At 44.6% G+C, this 16,825-nt stretch overlaps 1 protein-coding gene across 6 annotated transcripts in view; it reads right to left on the bottom strand.

Moving 5' to 3' along the window:
* Positions 1 to 16,825, bottom strand: part of arhgef10la (Rho guanine nucleotide exchange factor (GEF) 10-like a) — a 93,417-nt gene that overhangs the window by 56,415 nt on the left and 20,177 nt on the right. For 5 of the 6 annotated variants that reach the window (XM_019879481.1, XM_019879479.1, XM_019879478.1 and 2 more), the window contains 7 exons: positions 16,676 to 16,753; positions 14,431 to 14,610; positions 12,704 to 12,820; positions 9,707 to 9,799; positions 9,343 to 9,513; positions 6,876 to 7,033; positions 5,482 to 5,654 (listed from right to left, as the gene is read on the bottom strand). In XM_019879481.1, the coding sequence (XP_019735040.1) occupies positions 5,482 to 5,654; positions 6,876 to 7,033; positions 9,343 to 9,513; positions 9,707 to 9,799; positions 12,704 to 12,820; positions 14,431 to 14,610; positions 16,676 to 16,753 (970 nt within the window). The remainder of the gene's footprint in view (positions 1 to 5,481; positions 5,655 to 6,875; positions 7,034 to 9,342; positions 9,514 to 9,706; positions 9,800 to 12,703; positions 12,821 to 14,430; positions 14,611 to 16,675; positions 16,754 to 16,825) is intronic. The other variant, XM_019879480.1, reaches the window with a different exon arrangement.

Below are 16,825 nucleotides of genomic sequence, written 5' to 3'. Positions count from 1 at the left end.
GTCGAACAAAATACCAAAAAAAAAAAAAAAAAAAAAAAAACAACAACAACAACAACCCAAAAAACAATTGAATTGGAAAAACAGCGGCTATTGTCTTCCCAAAGCGTGGAGGTAAAAATGGAAAAGGGGTGTTGTGTTGCGGCTGTATCGATCGTCATCATTACGGAGTGGAGCTCCAGCCACGGAACGCAGAAATTGTTATTCGGGGCTATGATGCTCTTTGCTGGGCCAAAAGGAATGCAGGTGTCTTATGAGACACAAAACACGGCATCGATCCACAGGCGGCGCTTACCTTCAAAGTCTCGCTCGCCTACTGCCGCCAATCGATGGTGCGCTTTCCCCGGCTCCCGCCAGCGCCTAATTAAATCCGCGAGGTACATTTGACTGCAGAGGTGTCGCGCACCGTCAACACTAGCATGTAATCAACAAAGATGAAGATCACGGGCTATACGCAGGCTTAGTTGCCCCTCCTCGGGGACTTGTTGTCTCTCCTCGTGAATGGAAGCGAGAGGATGTTAGGATGTACTTGAGATGTTCATTTAAGGAGCTCTATCGTAGAGCTTTGCTGTTTAATGGCGCCTCGGACAAAGGAAGCCAGTGGCAGCCGTCGGCAATCAATAGGCGGGTGGAGAAAGGCGGCAGAGAATTGCTTGGACTGGTACACGGGCTGGCGCACGGGCTGGCGGAATTAAAGTTTTTCCAGAAATACGGAATTCCTAAGAACCACCTGCGCCGCCATCTTATTTCAGAACACTTCCATCAGAACTAAACAGATTTTGCGACAATGTTTGCTTAATTTCGATGGACATTTTGCTGCAAATTACAAGTACAAGAGAGACATTAGGATGGATGTACTGTTACAGCTCCTCAGAGAGCTGCAAATGTTAGCTGCTCTACGCAGAGGATAGAGAACACATCTGTGAGTTACGTTATGTTATCTGTCGTCACATAATTCTTTTAAATGTCCGTTGTTTAAAGGGGTTTAAGACTGCAACACTGATGCAATTTGTCAGCCCATCTACGCATTTTTGGTTCATATAAAGCTAAGCGGACTTTTCTATTGCAAAAGTAGTCATGCTTTTAATTACACAGCATCTACTTCACATGTTTTACATTTAGTTTGACAGTACATTTAAACTTGGCGTTCAAATAATTAGCTTGAAGCCTCTTTTCACTGACTGCCCAACTGCTGTTATTGTGACGGGAGTGTGAAGTTCACCTTTTTACACCCAAATCAGACAGGTGAATATATTTTCTTCAGTCACCAGCCACATGGTATTTCACAAAAGAATACATACATACTGAGTGAGCTTTATGCCTTATGTTTGAGGTTTTTCAGGGTCGTACAATCAGGGAGTTTTTCAAGGTGATGAGCGTTTTCTGCAAAATAACACACGAATAAAATACTTCAAAGAAACCGTCCTTGTTTCAGCCAGAACACACACCCGTGTGAATGATCCGAATGGTAAAAACCCTCCCTGAGGTGAATGTGCTGAGTTGTAATCCAGCGTAATCCTGTGAGGCCTAGACGTGGGTTTTCACGCTCGCAAATGGCCGTGCGCGGGCAGCCGCCAGCCCTGAGCGCTTGGTCGAAACATCGGCTTTTCCCGAACTAAGTCGCGCAGGTGTGACGATGTTCGGGTCCTCCGGGGGATTTCAAGCGTCGCCACGGGAATAGGTGAATGTAAACCCTGTCTGATCCGCATCCAAAGCCTGCTGCAACTCATCAGACGATCAATGCACCCCAATGAGGCGGGGGTGTAATCGGAGGAGGAGAGCAAGTTTAGGACTTTGAGTCTTATTTCTCCCTCCTCCTAAAAATACATTGTGCAATGTGGCGATGATCATGCATCAGGCAGGCGCGAGGCGCAATCGGATTAATCAGGACACATCCCTGGCATATGTGCATGTGCCATGAGAGATCAACAGGTATACTGCGGGAAATTTTAAGTCGTTCAAAAATGACAATTGATTTACGACAAAAAATATACCTTTGTTGATCGATCTGTTTGCGACGTACAGTGACAGGCAAAATGCACTTTGTCAAGATGACCAAAGGCACAATGAAGCTGCGGACATTCATACAGAGCAAAACAAGTTTTGCGTTCAATTTAACAGACCAAGACTTCAAATGTCGGGCACTATTTTCATATCTAGTGCGGGTCTACCGCAAAGCACGTTGTCACTGTGTGCAATGGGAGGAGTGTGCTTTCATTTGGTATTTCAGATGAGCGCAATTTGAAAAGAGTGATTGCGCCGTTGTGGGAGTGAACACTGCCAACTTCCTTTTGGGCCAATGGCGGCAGCTCATCTCATTCCCTTCAAAGTCAGCACAGGAGAGGCGCATATAGTCTTTGACTTGGCGAAAGCAGAATTGACTCGCGGGAGTCCATGCAGGATATGGACGTGCACAAAGTGTGCTAAGGAGCCCAGTGGCAGCCGTCGGCAATCAATAGGCGGGTGGAGAAAGGCGGCAGAGAATTGCTTGGACTGGTACACGGGCTGGCGCACGGGCTGGCGGAATTAAAGTTTTTCCAGAAATACGGAATTCCTAAGAACCACCTGCGCCGCCATCTTATTTCAGAACACTTCCATCAGAACTAAACGTATTTTGCTACAATGTTTGCTTAATTTCGATGGACATTTTGCTGCAAATTACAAGTACAAGAGAGACATTAGGATGGATGTACTGTTACAGCTCCTCAGAGAGCTGCAAATGTTAGCTGCTCTACGCAGAGGATAGAGAACACATCTGTGAGTTACGTTATGTTATCTGTCGTCACATAATTCTTTTAAATGTCCGTTGTTTAAAGGGGTTTAAGACTGCAACACTGATGCAATTTGTCAGCCCATCTACGCATTTTTGGTTCATATAAAGCTAAGCGGACTTTTCTATTGCAAAAGTAGTCATGCTTTTAATTACACAGCCCTCAGAGAGCTGCAAATGTTAGCTGCTCTACGCAGAGGATAGAGAACACATCTGTGAGTTACGTTATGTTATCTGTCGTCACATAATTCTTTTAAATGTCCGTTGTTTAAAGGGGTTTAAGACTGCAACACTGATGCAATTTGTCAGCCCATCTACGCATTTTTGGTTCATATAAAGCTAAGCGGACTTTTCTATTGCAAAAGTAGTCATGCTTTTAATTACACAGCATCTACTTCACATGTTTTACATTTAGTTTGACAGTACATTTAAACTTGGCGTTCAAATAATTAGCTTGAAGCCTCTTTTCACTGACTGCCCAACTGCTGTTATTGTGACGGGAGTGTGAAGTTCACCTTTTTACACCCAAATCAGACAGGTGAATATATTTTCTTCAGTCACCAGCCACATGGTATTTCACAAAAGAATACATACATACTGAGTGAGCTTTATGCCTTATGTTTGAGGTTTTTCAGGGTCGTACAATCAGGGAGTTTTTCAAGGTGATGAGCGTTTTCTGCAAAATAACACACGAATAAAATACTTCAAAGAAACCGTCCTTGTTTCAGCCAGAACACACACCCGTGTGAATGATCCGAATGGTAAAAACCCTCCCTGAGGTGAATGTGCTGAGTTGTAATCCAGCGTAATCCTGTGAGGCCTAGACGTGGGTTTTCACGCTCGCAAATGGCCGTGCGCGGGCAGCCGCCAGCCCTGAGCGCTTGGTCGAAACATCGGCTTTTCCCGAACTAAGTCGCGCAGGTGTGACGATGTTCGGGTCCTCCGGGGGATTTCAAGCGTCGCCACGGGAATAGGTGAATGTAAACCCTGTCTGATCCGCATCCAAAGCCTGCTGCAACTCATCAGACGATCAATGCACCCCAATGAGGCGGGGGTGTAATCGGAGGAGGAGAGCAAGTTTAGGACTTTGAGTCTTATTTCTCCCTCCTCCTAAAAATACATTGTGCAATGTGGCGATGATCATGCATCAGGCAGGCGCGAGGCGCAATCGGATTAATCAGGACACATCCCTGGCATATGTGCATGTGCCATGAGAGATCAACAGGTATACTGCGGGAAATTTTAAGTCGTTCAAAAATGACAATTGATTTACGACAAAAAATATACCTTTGTTGATCGATCTGTTTGCGACGTACAGTGACAGGCAAAATGCACTTTGTCAAGATGACCAAAGGCACAATGAAGCTGCGGACATTCATACAGAGCAAAACAAGTTTTGCGTTCAATTTAACAGACCAAGACTTCAAATGTCGGGCACTATTTTCATATCTAGTGCGGGTCTACCGCAAAGCACGTTGTCACTGTGTGCAATGGGAGGAGTGTGCTTTCATTTGGTATTTCAGATGAGCGCAATTTGAAAAGAGTGATTGCGCCGTTGTGGGAGTGAACACTGCCAACTTCCTTTTGGGCCAATGGCGGCAGCTCATCTCATTCCCTTCAAAGTCAGCACAGGAGAGGCGCATATAGTCTTTGACTTGGCGAAAGCAGAATTGACTCGCGGGAGTCCATGCAGGATATGGACGTGCACAAAGTGTGCTTCGAAAAAACTGCAAGAATATCTCCTCCCCATGCAGCACAGCTGTGCTGCGGCCCAGGGAAGTGATTAAGGAAATCTAATAAAGACGAAAACAATCATGTGTTCAATTGATTTTTTTTCAAAGGCTCAGAGGGTTTGATGTAGGCTGTTGTTATATTGATGATGATGTAATACGATGACATGTACCACACTGTCTGCATGCACCTCGATCAAATCCACCACAGCCTTGGTTTCACTCCCCTGTGAGGTTTACTGTACATGATTACAGTACAATCCTGATGGATCATCATATGCCCACTTTCACATTCGTCTGAAATCTGGTTAAGCTGCGTCTGCATCCCAATCGTATGCAGCGTGGGTTAGACGAGTTCCTTGACCGCCAGTTCCAATCAAAAGCGCGGGGCTCCCTAATTGGGCCTGGAAAATGGCGGCACAATCTCAGGAGATTGATGACTGCGCCTTGGACGTGTTTGTGGTCTATCAGAGAGCGAAATGAGATGGCGGTGACACTGCGGCAAGGGAGCCCGTCTACCCTCGCATCTCTCTTCAAGATAAAGCGGCCCGCGGGCTGGCGCGGAAACAAGTGGCCGTCATCGCTATCCCTTCTCGCAAACATCGTCCTCAATCAGAGTGACAAGCAGAGCGGATTCGTCGGCAGCCCTCCACGGAACACTTGAGGACAGAAACTGATTAGCCGCGCTGAGTCACTCCAAAGGTCAGTCCAAGTGATGAGATGAACTCAGGGGTGGCCAAACAACGGCCCTCACATCTCAAGTCACCACCGGGATAATACATAATGGATTAACGAATTGATTTAATCATCGGGATTTTAATAAAACAAAGTCAAATATTTTCAATGCAGCCCTTGCGTCTCTCCATTTTGTCTGTATGCAGCCCTCGGAGGGAAATGGTTGACGCAGCTGGATTAACTTGACGGAGACGCATGTGGCAAATGGATGAAACGGATGAGGCGCGCTTGATCTCAGCTTGGGCTCACCTGAAGCGTGGGCGCCGCTTTGCCGCTTGCTCGCATTCTGCTGGAAGACGGCGTCCTTGCCCTGGCAGGTCTCCTGACCCACCTCCGCCACCTGCACCTGCTGCAAGGGGGCGCTCCATTTCATGGTGTACTTGGGCCCCACCGGGACCAGGCTGCTGATGTCTGGAGACCCCCTGGTGGGCGATGACGAGAACAACTTGAGCAACGGGGTGGGGCCACGCAACTGCCAATTTGTCAATTTGACAATTAAGTCTTCAAGACCATCAAAGAGAATTTAGTCACGAAAAGCATTATGGAACTCATTTCAGAAGCAACAAAGTCAAATTTCGAGTCCTCAATGAAGCTAGTGCAGAGTTGAAACCAACTTTATGTATGTGGTTTTATGCAAACCACAGAAAGTTTGGTCCTCAACATAGGCAACGGACATTCATACCAAATAAGTGAGTCCTCAACGTGCATAAGATACTGTACCGAACGAATTTAAGTAAAAGGCAGTTTGGTGTTTCAACATGCGTGTATTAGTAATTACAACAATTCAGCCCTCATTGAAGCTGACACATACATTTTTGTATGCATTGAAGATACTTTAGTGCTTTCTATGCACATTGTGTCGGGACAATTAAGTCTTCGATAAGCCGAAGACAACCGTGTGCCTTCCATGAACCTAAAAAACTAATTTTTGTCAACACCGAAGCCGAGTTTTGTTTTTAAGGAACCTAACGTTCATCGAGAACAATTTAGCCCTCCGCTTTCGTCCGTGTTTTTCGTAAGCATTGAAGAAAATTCTCTTCAGAATTTAACATGGATGTTTCTGTAATTAGGATGTGGCTCATCAGACATGTTCCCAACGACAAGTGGAAGGCATGCTGCGAAGTGCAGCTCATTGTCATTCATGTATTCGTGCAATCACGCAGACAATCAACATGGCGCTCAGTTTGTTGAGATTCCAGAGGGCAGGCAAAGTCAACTTTGGGATTCTTGAGTGGAATGCGACATGGAGCGATAATTGCTGTGACAAGAGGGCCGTAAGCAGCATCTTTAGAAAGGAAAAAAAAGAATCCCAAATACAAAATCCCTCTCCCTGCTTTACTAGATGAGACGGATGGTTCTGTCACAGATGCTTCATAGGAAAGAGCCCAAATCACTAATCTAGGACTCCTGCAGCTGTCATTAGGCATTCTAGCGTTTTGTTTAAAAAGCCGACTGAACCCCTGCACGCTCGGATAGTACTCCAAACCCCTCGCAGACATCTGCTGTGCTACGCCGGAATATTCTCTGACCGTCACATTAGAGCCTCATGTAACCTAATTGCCATTCGCTGCCAGCCTCCCGAGGAAAACTCCACAAGTGCGTGAGCAGAAAAAGGGAAATTTGCTTCTCCCGCCTGGACTTACTTGACATTTATGTTGGCGCAGATTAAGACGTCGTCGAAGAGGAAGACCTTGCGCTCCTTGGACTTGAGGACTTGTCCCCGCTCGCCATACACGGTCTCGATGAGCGTCTCGCACTGGACCAGAGACCCCTGCTCCAGGTTGAGTTGCTGCGAGGGACACTTGGATCGATTAGATCATAGGAAGTGCCACAAAACGAGGCCGTCGGCCTGATTACTTTTTCAATCGATGTGTAATACATGGACTAGTGGGGGCACATTGTTAGCTGCATATCGGGTTTGCTACATATACAATTTTAGCACCCAATAATAGTTTTATTCAAGAGGAAGCATTTTTATCTCTTTGTCCTGCTTCTTTTATGAGTGTCTAAAATCAATACGTCATCCGGATTTCAAGCTTTTTTTTTCTTTCGCAATACAAGCACCATGCCAGTTCATAAAATAGACAAATTATTTTGTGTGCGGATAAGTCCCCTCATCCACATTATGTCAAGTTATCAAAACACGTTTTGAACATTTGGGATGTAATGATAATCGCGATATTAAAATTGCCTCAATATGGTCATTGTCTTATCGCGATATTAGAAGCAGCGCATCAGTTAAAAAGGCAAGATTGTTTTGTGCAGTTGCAGCAGCCTACGGTTACTTTATTTGTGTAGTTTAATTTTGAATTAGTCATGTTTTGGCCACCTACATTTGACATACCTAACGTGATTGTTGGTCATTTAAGTACATTGAGATTAATTCTAACTGCACTCTAAGTACCATTATGACCTCAGCTAATTAGCACTGCATAGACGAACCATTTACATGCAATTACTCATCTTTATTTTATTTGCATTTGTATTTTATGTTCGACAGAACAAGAAAATATGCCTGAGTATTGTTATATTGGCGCTACATGCAGTCAAACATCCGTTGCTGAAAGAGTTATGACACCACAGCGACTAAATGTTACAAGCAGGAGGGAGTTCATTCAAATACGGATGTCAAGCTTTTCATGATGTGACGTTTGTATGGTGAAAACGCCGCCTCGGCAGTGCGGGGAAGCATCTTGGAGGACGCCCCTCCTCCCGCAATGTCTACCCGGCGGTTCGCTTCAGGCCCGAGCCCATAAAGGGAGTGATTGGTGGTTTAATGGCTTCCTTGCTGTAAAACCGTATTCTTAAAGTCGCCAGAAACAGGGCACAAAGGGCTTTGTGTCGCATTTATAGGTGTGTGTGATTGTGTACGCGTGAATGCGTGTGTGGTGGGGGTTTGCATTCACAGTGACTGTTATCAGTTCCATGTGGCTAGCATAGACAGTGTGAGGCAAAGAATGAATATTTCATTGGACAGTTATAGGGGCAATAGAAGAAGAGGCAGTCTCCCTTTCTGCAGTGTCACTGCAGTGAATTGGGTGCGAGGAATAAAAGCAGATCGGCCCAATCAGCTCATCTTGTAGGCTTGGAATGCATCGGCTGACTGGGAGGAGGAAGTAGCCAGGGGGTTGGATTGTTGAGATGTTCCATAGGACGGGGGGTGGGGGGTCCGCAAAAAGAGAGCGCTCTTCACAGTTTCCAATTAAATGTGTCATTTAGCGTCTAATTCTTTTTATACAGTGCAGCATTTGTTGACACGATCGGCTGCGAGACCTCATTTCGGGTTGCTAATGGAGACTGGCTATGATAATAGGTGTAATTTTCAGGTGTTTATCAAAATTTAAAAAAAACACCTCCCCGCTAGAGATCAGCGGCGATGATTAGAATTTCTGGCAACTGTCTGGAACTGATTGCTGATAAATTGCATCTCAAAGCAAAACTGAGTGCTCAAGTATTAGTTTGTAGGGGAACAACGTGATGGGACAACTCCTCCAGGGCAGCAGCACAATTCCAAAACATTCAGACAAATTCTCTGATGCATCTTTTTTCTTGCAGTTTTAATCCTCATTGTGGGAGAATTGGAGTCTATCCTAGCTGACTTTTGGCATGATAAGCAGAGTGCACCCTGGACTGGTCGCCTGTCAATTGCAGATAGGGCGCATGTAGACAAACAATCAGTCTTAATTATTGATAATTTTGAGTTTTCAAATCTGCAAAAAATTTGTAGAGAATTGGGTATTAAAAAAAAAAACAACAACAACAACAACCACACGACTTGATCTTGAAGTCCACTAGCTTAAAACTGACACATCTTGCAAAATGCCACAGATGGGCTAATGAATAGCATATTTGACACAAAAGGTGTGGCAACACATGTAGACTAACAATATAGCAATACATACAGGCATCTACTATTTATCTTTGGCAAAAGTCACTTACAGTAGTTTTTAAAGTCATCTTTATTTGTGTCTTCTTGACTATGGTATACTGTCAAAACCAGCAACCCGATTAAGGAGCGCAATCGAAAATGGATGCCGTGTGACAAATTTTTCATTTGCAGGTGTCAAGGGCAGTCAAAAGTACTGAAAGGTGTTTTCTGTGATTGGTCACCTTACTGAGCAGACGATCGCTGACGCTGCGCGCCAGCTGCTGGGTCTCTGCAATCTGGTCGGCGACCCGCTTCTGCTCGTTGAGCTTCTCGGCCAGCGTCTCCAGTTCGGTGAGGGCGAGCTGCAGGGGCAGCCGGTCCACATGGCCCTTGGGCGTGTTCTTCAGCATGTCCTGAAATAGCCAGTAAAAGCAATTGTCTTTGGATCAAACAAACGTGCGGACAGCAAGGTGACGACTCAATCAATCAAAATGACATCATGGATCAGTCGACGCCGACTTGACCATCATCACCGCAATGTTGGCTGATCAAAAAATGTGAAGTCGTTCTACCCCAAGCGTGTTGGTTTGGTCAACGCGGTCATACCTGCAGAAGCAATATAAACTGGGGGAATCGCTGGATGGGCTTCACCATCAGGCCGTAGAGAGTGATGCGGTCCAAGCTGGATGCCTGCTTCTTCTGCATGGGGGTGGGGGCAGGGTTGACAACAACAGAATATTGTCATTCAAAATATATGACCTGCCTCCCTGGCTCCTCACGCGTTTCAAAAGCTATGGCTAAAAATCTTCTTAATCGGTGATGACGAGTCATGAAATAATGCAAATCGGACTCCGGGTGCTGAAAAACCCAGAATGGAATGGAAAACCTAAAAGCTGGTGATAATTTGTCAAAGTTAGATGCTCCAAGTATTTCAAATGATTTTTTTTTTCCAACGCCACACAAGACAAAGTTGCTTATAGCTTCGGTGCATGTGTTCACCGAGAGTATCTCATTGCATCTCTTCATCCATTTTTAATGGCGCTTTAAATTTACAGGAATTCAAAGCCAATTAAAATAACTTGACTTTGGCCCAGCCCAGTTTGTGCTGTTATGAGACTGTGGATCATTGTCACATTATCACTGCACACAAATTTGACACACGTGTCAAATCACTTTCACAATCTAATGAGCTCCAACACAAAATCTGTAAAAGAAAAAAAAAAAGCTAACTTGGGGTCTTTCTGTGTGAAGACGCGAGGCCAATTTGTGAAAGCCTAACCTCTAATCGGGTAAAAGTGTGAAGAAGCAATAATTGGAGTGAGACACTTCAGAGTTTGGTAATGTTCCTGTCGGTGAATGAAGACATCATAATGGCCCATTAAGGTTATTGACGCCATCTGTCCTTGTGCTTGTTCTTCTCTCTTCCGTTTGACACTTTATTGAATGATTAATAACAGAAGAAGAGCACATGCGTCTTCTCTGGACTGAGAGGAAAACTGACTGATGGGATAATGAATGAAGTTTAGAAAGGAACGTGTCCTATCGTTTGGAAATCACATGTCATTTCCTGCAACGTGTCAATGTCGTCCACGTTAAGATCAATGCAGTAACACCTGCTATCCATGAGAAACGGTTTGCCGATATCAATATTTTAAACAAAAAATATATACAACAAACTCTAAATAATGTGTTAATTCCAAAACATACATTGCCATGCAGTGAAAACTTTCCGTTGACAACCCAGGCTAAAGTCAACCACTTTCCTACATCCAAGAAAGATCATAAACAGTGGAGCTGTAGCACTTCAACATATGTCCTTGACACTGCTATTATTAGCCAGGGAAGGGACACCATCTTGCAGCATTTCAAGGTTTGACAAAACCAAAAATGAACAGGTGACTTTGTGATGAGTGAACTGCTTATCGGGGTATAACTAAAGATCCAAGCTGCAAAGTCTGTCCAATTCCACCACTGGAGACGGTTCTCAATAATTCAAAATGGTATGAATAATAGAAAATACATAAGCGGCAGTGATTGAGGACAGTGCTCTTTCTTAATCAAGACAGTGATGCTCAAACTCGGCGGCTTGACAAAGATGGCAGATAAAGCCCCGGGAGTGCCTCGCACAATAATATACTTCACCTGACTGAACACTGAGGACAGGACCTGAATTTCTCTGCTGATACAAAAAGCCGCGCCTGCAGTAATCCGGCCCCCAGTAATCATTTATGGGAGGCATCAAGCAGAGTCACAGTCGCCAGCCGGCAAATGGGAGTCTGGACACCCAGGGGGCTTCGTTTATGATTTGTTATTCGTCGTGCCGTCACTTCCAGGTGGCCGGGCGAATGGAAGACGTAAGCGGCGGACCCCAGCAAAAGATGCGACTCGACGCCATGGAAATTACAAGGTGCTAATGTTCCTCCACCACCATTAGCTTGAGTGCGCCTCTCCTCGGGGGATCACTAAGAGTGGTGGAGCTGCAGAAATGGAATGGGAAGGTGCAATAGTAAAAAAAAAAAAAAAAAAGGAAACGCTTTGTCTACAGTCAGCCCCCGCCTATTTGCAGTTCACTCTTCAGAAATTAAGTGCTCTGTGTATTTTTGCACTTTTTTTGAAACGGCAAAAGGTAAGACAAGCCCTCGCTATAATAGAAAAGTCATCATTGGTGTCAAGGATCAGGAGGCGCTTCCGTTACGGAAACTGAGAAAACCAGTCCACATATCCAGTAACGGCTTGGTCAGAACGCAAAGGAATTGTCTCACTGGACCTCTGTTTTGGTTAGCAACAGTGGTGGTATCCGAAAAAAAAAAGTGCTATTGAACATCCGTATTTCTTACCTTGCCCTCCACTGTTGTTGTTTGTTAGCGTCACTACTGATGTGTTCAATGAGAGATTGTTTCTCGAAATTTAGCTTGGCATGCTGCTTACTATATAGTCCATAGTATCCACTTGGCTGCAACGCTACATTTTCTTTAGTGCCCCCAATCTCCTGCTGAATAACATTCCACCCCTTCCAATGGCCTCCACTGCTGTTGTTGTTGTTGTTGGTCAGCATGTCTCCGATTCCGGTGAATGCGTTCAAAGCGACGGAACAAAAGTAACATAAGTGGGTTGCTTAGCTTGAACTTGTTAGCTTCAACTTCAAGTAAACTACTTTTATTGACTGTAATTAGCAATAAAGGGACCAGAAAAAGGAATAATGTGAGGCAGTAACCCATTTCCCATTGTAACACGGAAGTAACCATTCTCCGTCGACCTGTGTCAAATAAACACTCGGTGCTGCAGCCTAGTAAATAAACTGCCCCTAGCCACTATTTGAGAAAATGGGGTATACATTCCCAAACCATAAAATGTGTCTACATCTAATAGGACTTATTTCCACAAGAGCAGGACATTTATAAAGCACATAAAAAGGTAAGTTGTGGAAAGTATTAGATTGTCTCCTTACAAAGTCAAGATGTATGCATTATTAAACGGCCATCTGCCTTGGGGGAAGGCGCAACGAGTCACAATCAGCTGCAAACGCTACACAGGAAAACAAACGATACATCTTTGTATGAGGGGGGGAAAGGAAAAACCTTCTTCAGAAACAGAAAAGCTCACCTTCAGGAATTCCAGAAAGGCCGGTTTGGATAGGCAGGCCTTTTTAATGAGCGCCATGGCGTTGGTAAAGTTGTTCACATAGTCGCTGTACACGTCCAGCACCATGGACTTGGAGAACTGAGAACACACCGAGAAGCAAGCGTCTTTAGGAGTGTTTACTCACCCCGCAAACACACCGAGGAGATGATTGCGATGAAAGGAGCTGCGTTGAAGTGTTTGGCCAAGAGTTCAACGCGGGCGCTTTCAGAGTGAGTTTCAGACACAACAGTCTTTACTGGTGGCTAAAGTCATCACACTCTCAAGCAGAAGTGCAGATAAAGTGGCGCGTTGATTCAGGAGTTTAATTCATTTTGTGCGCATACAGAGAAGAAGAAAGAAAACTAAGTGTTGCATGTTGATGTTTAAGAGTTGGCTATTACTGGCTCGATCAAAACAATACAGCTAACTTGGAAAACTGACAAAAACAAAAAGAAATGCTACATTAGCTAATGATGAGACTGTGAATTTTTGAATGGCAGAAGTTGATGGCAACACATTCATCAGGAATCATTCTTGGAGCTGACAACATCCCAAAATGTTTGAAACAAGGCTATGAATGATGAATATTCTCAACGGCGATTGATTTTCCCAAAGGTTACATCTTTTTCACGTCGCTGTTTGCAGCGTTTGAGCTTGGAGACTATTTTCACAAAGTACAAAGCACTGCTATGTTTTCAAATGGTGCGATAAAAAGAATAAAATTGACGGAAAAAAACTACTTGCGTAAAGTACAGATACCTGAAAAAGTATTTGTACTTTGTTACTCCCCAGCAATGCTTTCCTTGCGCTTTCACCCTGTATGAAAAGAAGTAGATTCCATCCAGCACTTTCTTTCTTTTCTTTTCTTTTCCACCGAGGGCTCATTTGGCGTTCGGGGCACCAATATAGCAGCACTACATGATGTCCAGCAGAGAATTAGAGGGTCGAATCCTTGACGCTGATGGACAAATAATGAGTGGACCTAATGGGTGCTGAACTCCACAATGAAAAAGTCCTGCTGAATGTGTTCATTTTAGAGCCAGAATGCATGCCCCCTACCCACCCTGGCCAATTTTCTCAATCTACTACCTGCAGCTCACGTGAACCGTGGAAGAGAACGATCTGAAGTGTTTTAATTAAAAAAAAAAAAAAAAAGTGGCAAGGGCAAACAAATAAACAAGCCTCCTCAGTGCAGGTAATGCTCTGTTATGAGAGGTTATCAAGGGTGTTTTTTTAATTACCGCTGTTCCAAGGAAAACAAAAAAAAAATGTGCACAACTATGCACACTGAGCACAATCTACTGGACCTCTAATTGGCAGAGAAGGTGCCTCTGTTTTGGTTAGCAACACCGGCAGTATATGACAGCCAGATAGTGACTGAGCTCAAACTTTATCCGTCTATCCCGTTTGTCCTCATTAGGCTGGAGGGTAACTCAAGCGAGAGTTGTGCATTATTCGCCGAGAAGTCAAGAAATTGTTGACACGATGCAGTGAAAGGCGGAAATAAAACTCCCGAATGCGCAAAACAAACAAATGATCCTCTTTTGTTGAGGTAATGCTTAGTTCTGAGATATTATTGTACACATTGCACAGCTGAGCTCAAAACTGCGTGGCAAACATGCAAACCACTAGATCTACCGCGCTGCCCAGCTCAAAGCGATGAATCCCCCCTCCGAAAATGCACAAGAAAGGTCACTTTTCACACTGACCGAGGCGACAAACAAGTCTCCGATTTTCTCACAGCTGTCCCATTCAGCCACACGTGACGCCAGCGCAATCTGGAACATGGAATGGCAATGCGTGATCTCCCGGACTCTGTAGAATATGGGTCGGATCTTGCGAGGGCTCAGGATGCGCGGGTCGGCTTCCAGGAGAGGTCTGTGGTACTCCTACGCAGAAACGATATCAATCAGGCATTCAATATGATGTTCCACCTATTAATTGTCTAAACCGGGGGTCACCGACCTTTTTGAAACTGAGAGCTACTTCCTGGGGACTGACAAATGCAAAGGGCTACCAGTTTGATGCACACTTTCCAAATATATTTGCTCAAATTACCTTTCATGATTAGGTTGTTTGGTTTTAATAATTCATGATACTCATCTATGCGAAGACCCTGATCATGTTCAGGATTCCTCACAGTAATTATTCAACGATTTAAAAGTAGAGGTAAAAATATCAAGATCAATATGCAACATTTAAGTCAAGTCAAAACGGCACATTCATGTAGAAATGTTTGCATTTTAAAATGTGAACGAATACAACACTCCCACTCCCGAGCCGCTCCCATTTTGGAGGTCAGCTTCATTAAAAAAAAGCTGCGAATCAGACCGAGTTTTTTTTTTTTACCCCTATTGGATAATCCCACTCCGTGAACTTTTATCATGTACTGTCCCAATCCCGTGATTCAAGGTCAAGTTGACTCCCACGGGATTCCCGGGACCTGCGGGATTCCCACAAAAAAATGTTACCCCATAAACGTGAGGCAAATGTGCTGAACACGGAAGCTGCAAAACTCGTTGCAATAAAACCTTCTAGTAGTTTGTTTTGTGTGTGAGTGCGTGTGTGCGTGCGTGCGTGAGACCCATTAGTTGAGCACACAAAAGCATCAAGTTGGAGATGTTCTAAGCGACAAAGACTCCACACAATAAGAGGAAAAAAGTGGACCGAAGTGATTTCAACTTGTTTAGAAGTAAAGGTGAGTGAGGCGTAAAAGGTAAAAGCCTCTTGGCGCATTCAGTGAGATGTTGATAAAGCTTCCAGGCAGGTGCCTGGCACATGTCTTCAAGTGGACATAATGCGTACCGGGCTACTGGAGCCAAAGTGCACCCTTTCTTTGTTCTTTGTTTTCTTCTGCAATCAATCACACACACACACACACACACACACACACACACACACACACACACACACACACACACACACACACACAAAAATCCATCCAGCGGTGAAGAACGTCACAACCTTCAGCGTCTAATTGGGCTTGTGGACGCGCCACCTTTTACCACTCGACTGGCCGCTGTGACAAGACGGACATTTTTCCACCAAGCTGCACATCACAAAGCGTCCCATCTGGCTCTGTTGTTTGTTTGTCCCGCGCGAACAATCGGTCATAAAGCTGTCACGGGATCATCTTCTGTTTGATTTCTACTGTGCAAGGCAGCGGTTGTAATGAATAACTGTCAAGAGGAGCGGTTGCATTAGTTGTAGGACACGAGCGCACGTGCCCGTGGGTGATCGAGTGTGCCGTGGACTTTTTAAAATTTGATTCTGTGTATTACTTCTAGTTTTCTCTTCATTCCCATTGCGCAAGGTGACAATTATAATTAATAACAAGTGAGGAGAAATTGCATTAATACCGGGTGCAAGTGGCCATTGGGTGAATGGGTGCGTCTTTTTTGTTGTTGTTGTTTTTTTAAGACGGACATTTTTCCACCAAGCTGCACATCACAAAGCGTCCCATCTGGCTCTGTTGTTTGTTTGTCCCGCGCGAACAATCGGTCATAAAGCTGTCACGGGATCATCTTCTGTTTGATTTCTACTGTGCAAGGCAGCGGTTGTAATGAATAACTGTCAAGAGGAGCGGTTGCATTAGTTGTAGGACACGAGCGCACGTGCCCGTGGGTGATCGAGTGTGCCGTGGACTTTTTAAAATTTGATTCTGTGTATTACTTCTAGTTTTCTCTTCATTCCCATTGCGCAAGGTGACAATTATAATTAATAACAAGTGAGGAGAAATTGCATTAATACCGGGTGCAAGTGGCCATTGGGTGAATGGGTGCGTCTTTTTTGTTGTTGTTGTTTTTTTACTTCCTGGATTACATCTAGTCTTAGTGCTGTTCATTTCTACTGTTCAAGGTGGCAGTAAAGACGAATATGTGGAGAGAGGAACGATCCCATTAATCACATGACACATTTCCGTTGCATGAGGCCGTGGAGAGGGCCTCTGCTCACCTGCAGGATCCTCCGGAGGGACTCCAGGTAGCTGCGCTCGCTCTGGATGATGGAGCCGAGAATGTGGCGCCTGACAACCTGCATAGACAACAGGCTACGGTGACGCTCCGAGCGGATAAGATGGATGTGACCATACATCATTGTGTAGTG

The sequence above is a fragment of the Hippocampus comes genome, unplaced genomic scaffold, assembly GCF_001891065.2.
Source record: "Hippocampus comes isolate QL1 unplaced genomic scaffold, H_comes_QL1_v1.1 scaffold44, whole genome shotgun sequence".
Classification (NCBI taxonomy): Eukaryota; Metazoa; Chordata; class Actinopteri; order Syngnathiformes; family Syngnathidae; genus Hippocampus; species Hippocampus comes.
Note: the sequence above shows the minus strand (reverse complement) of the source record. Positions and strands in the feature narration are given on the sequence as shown.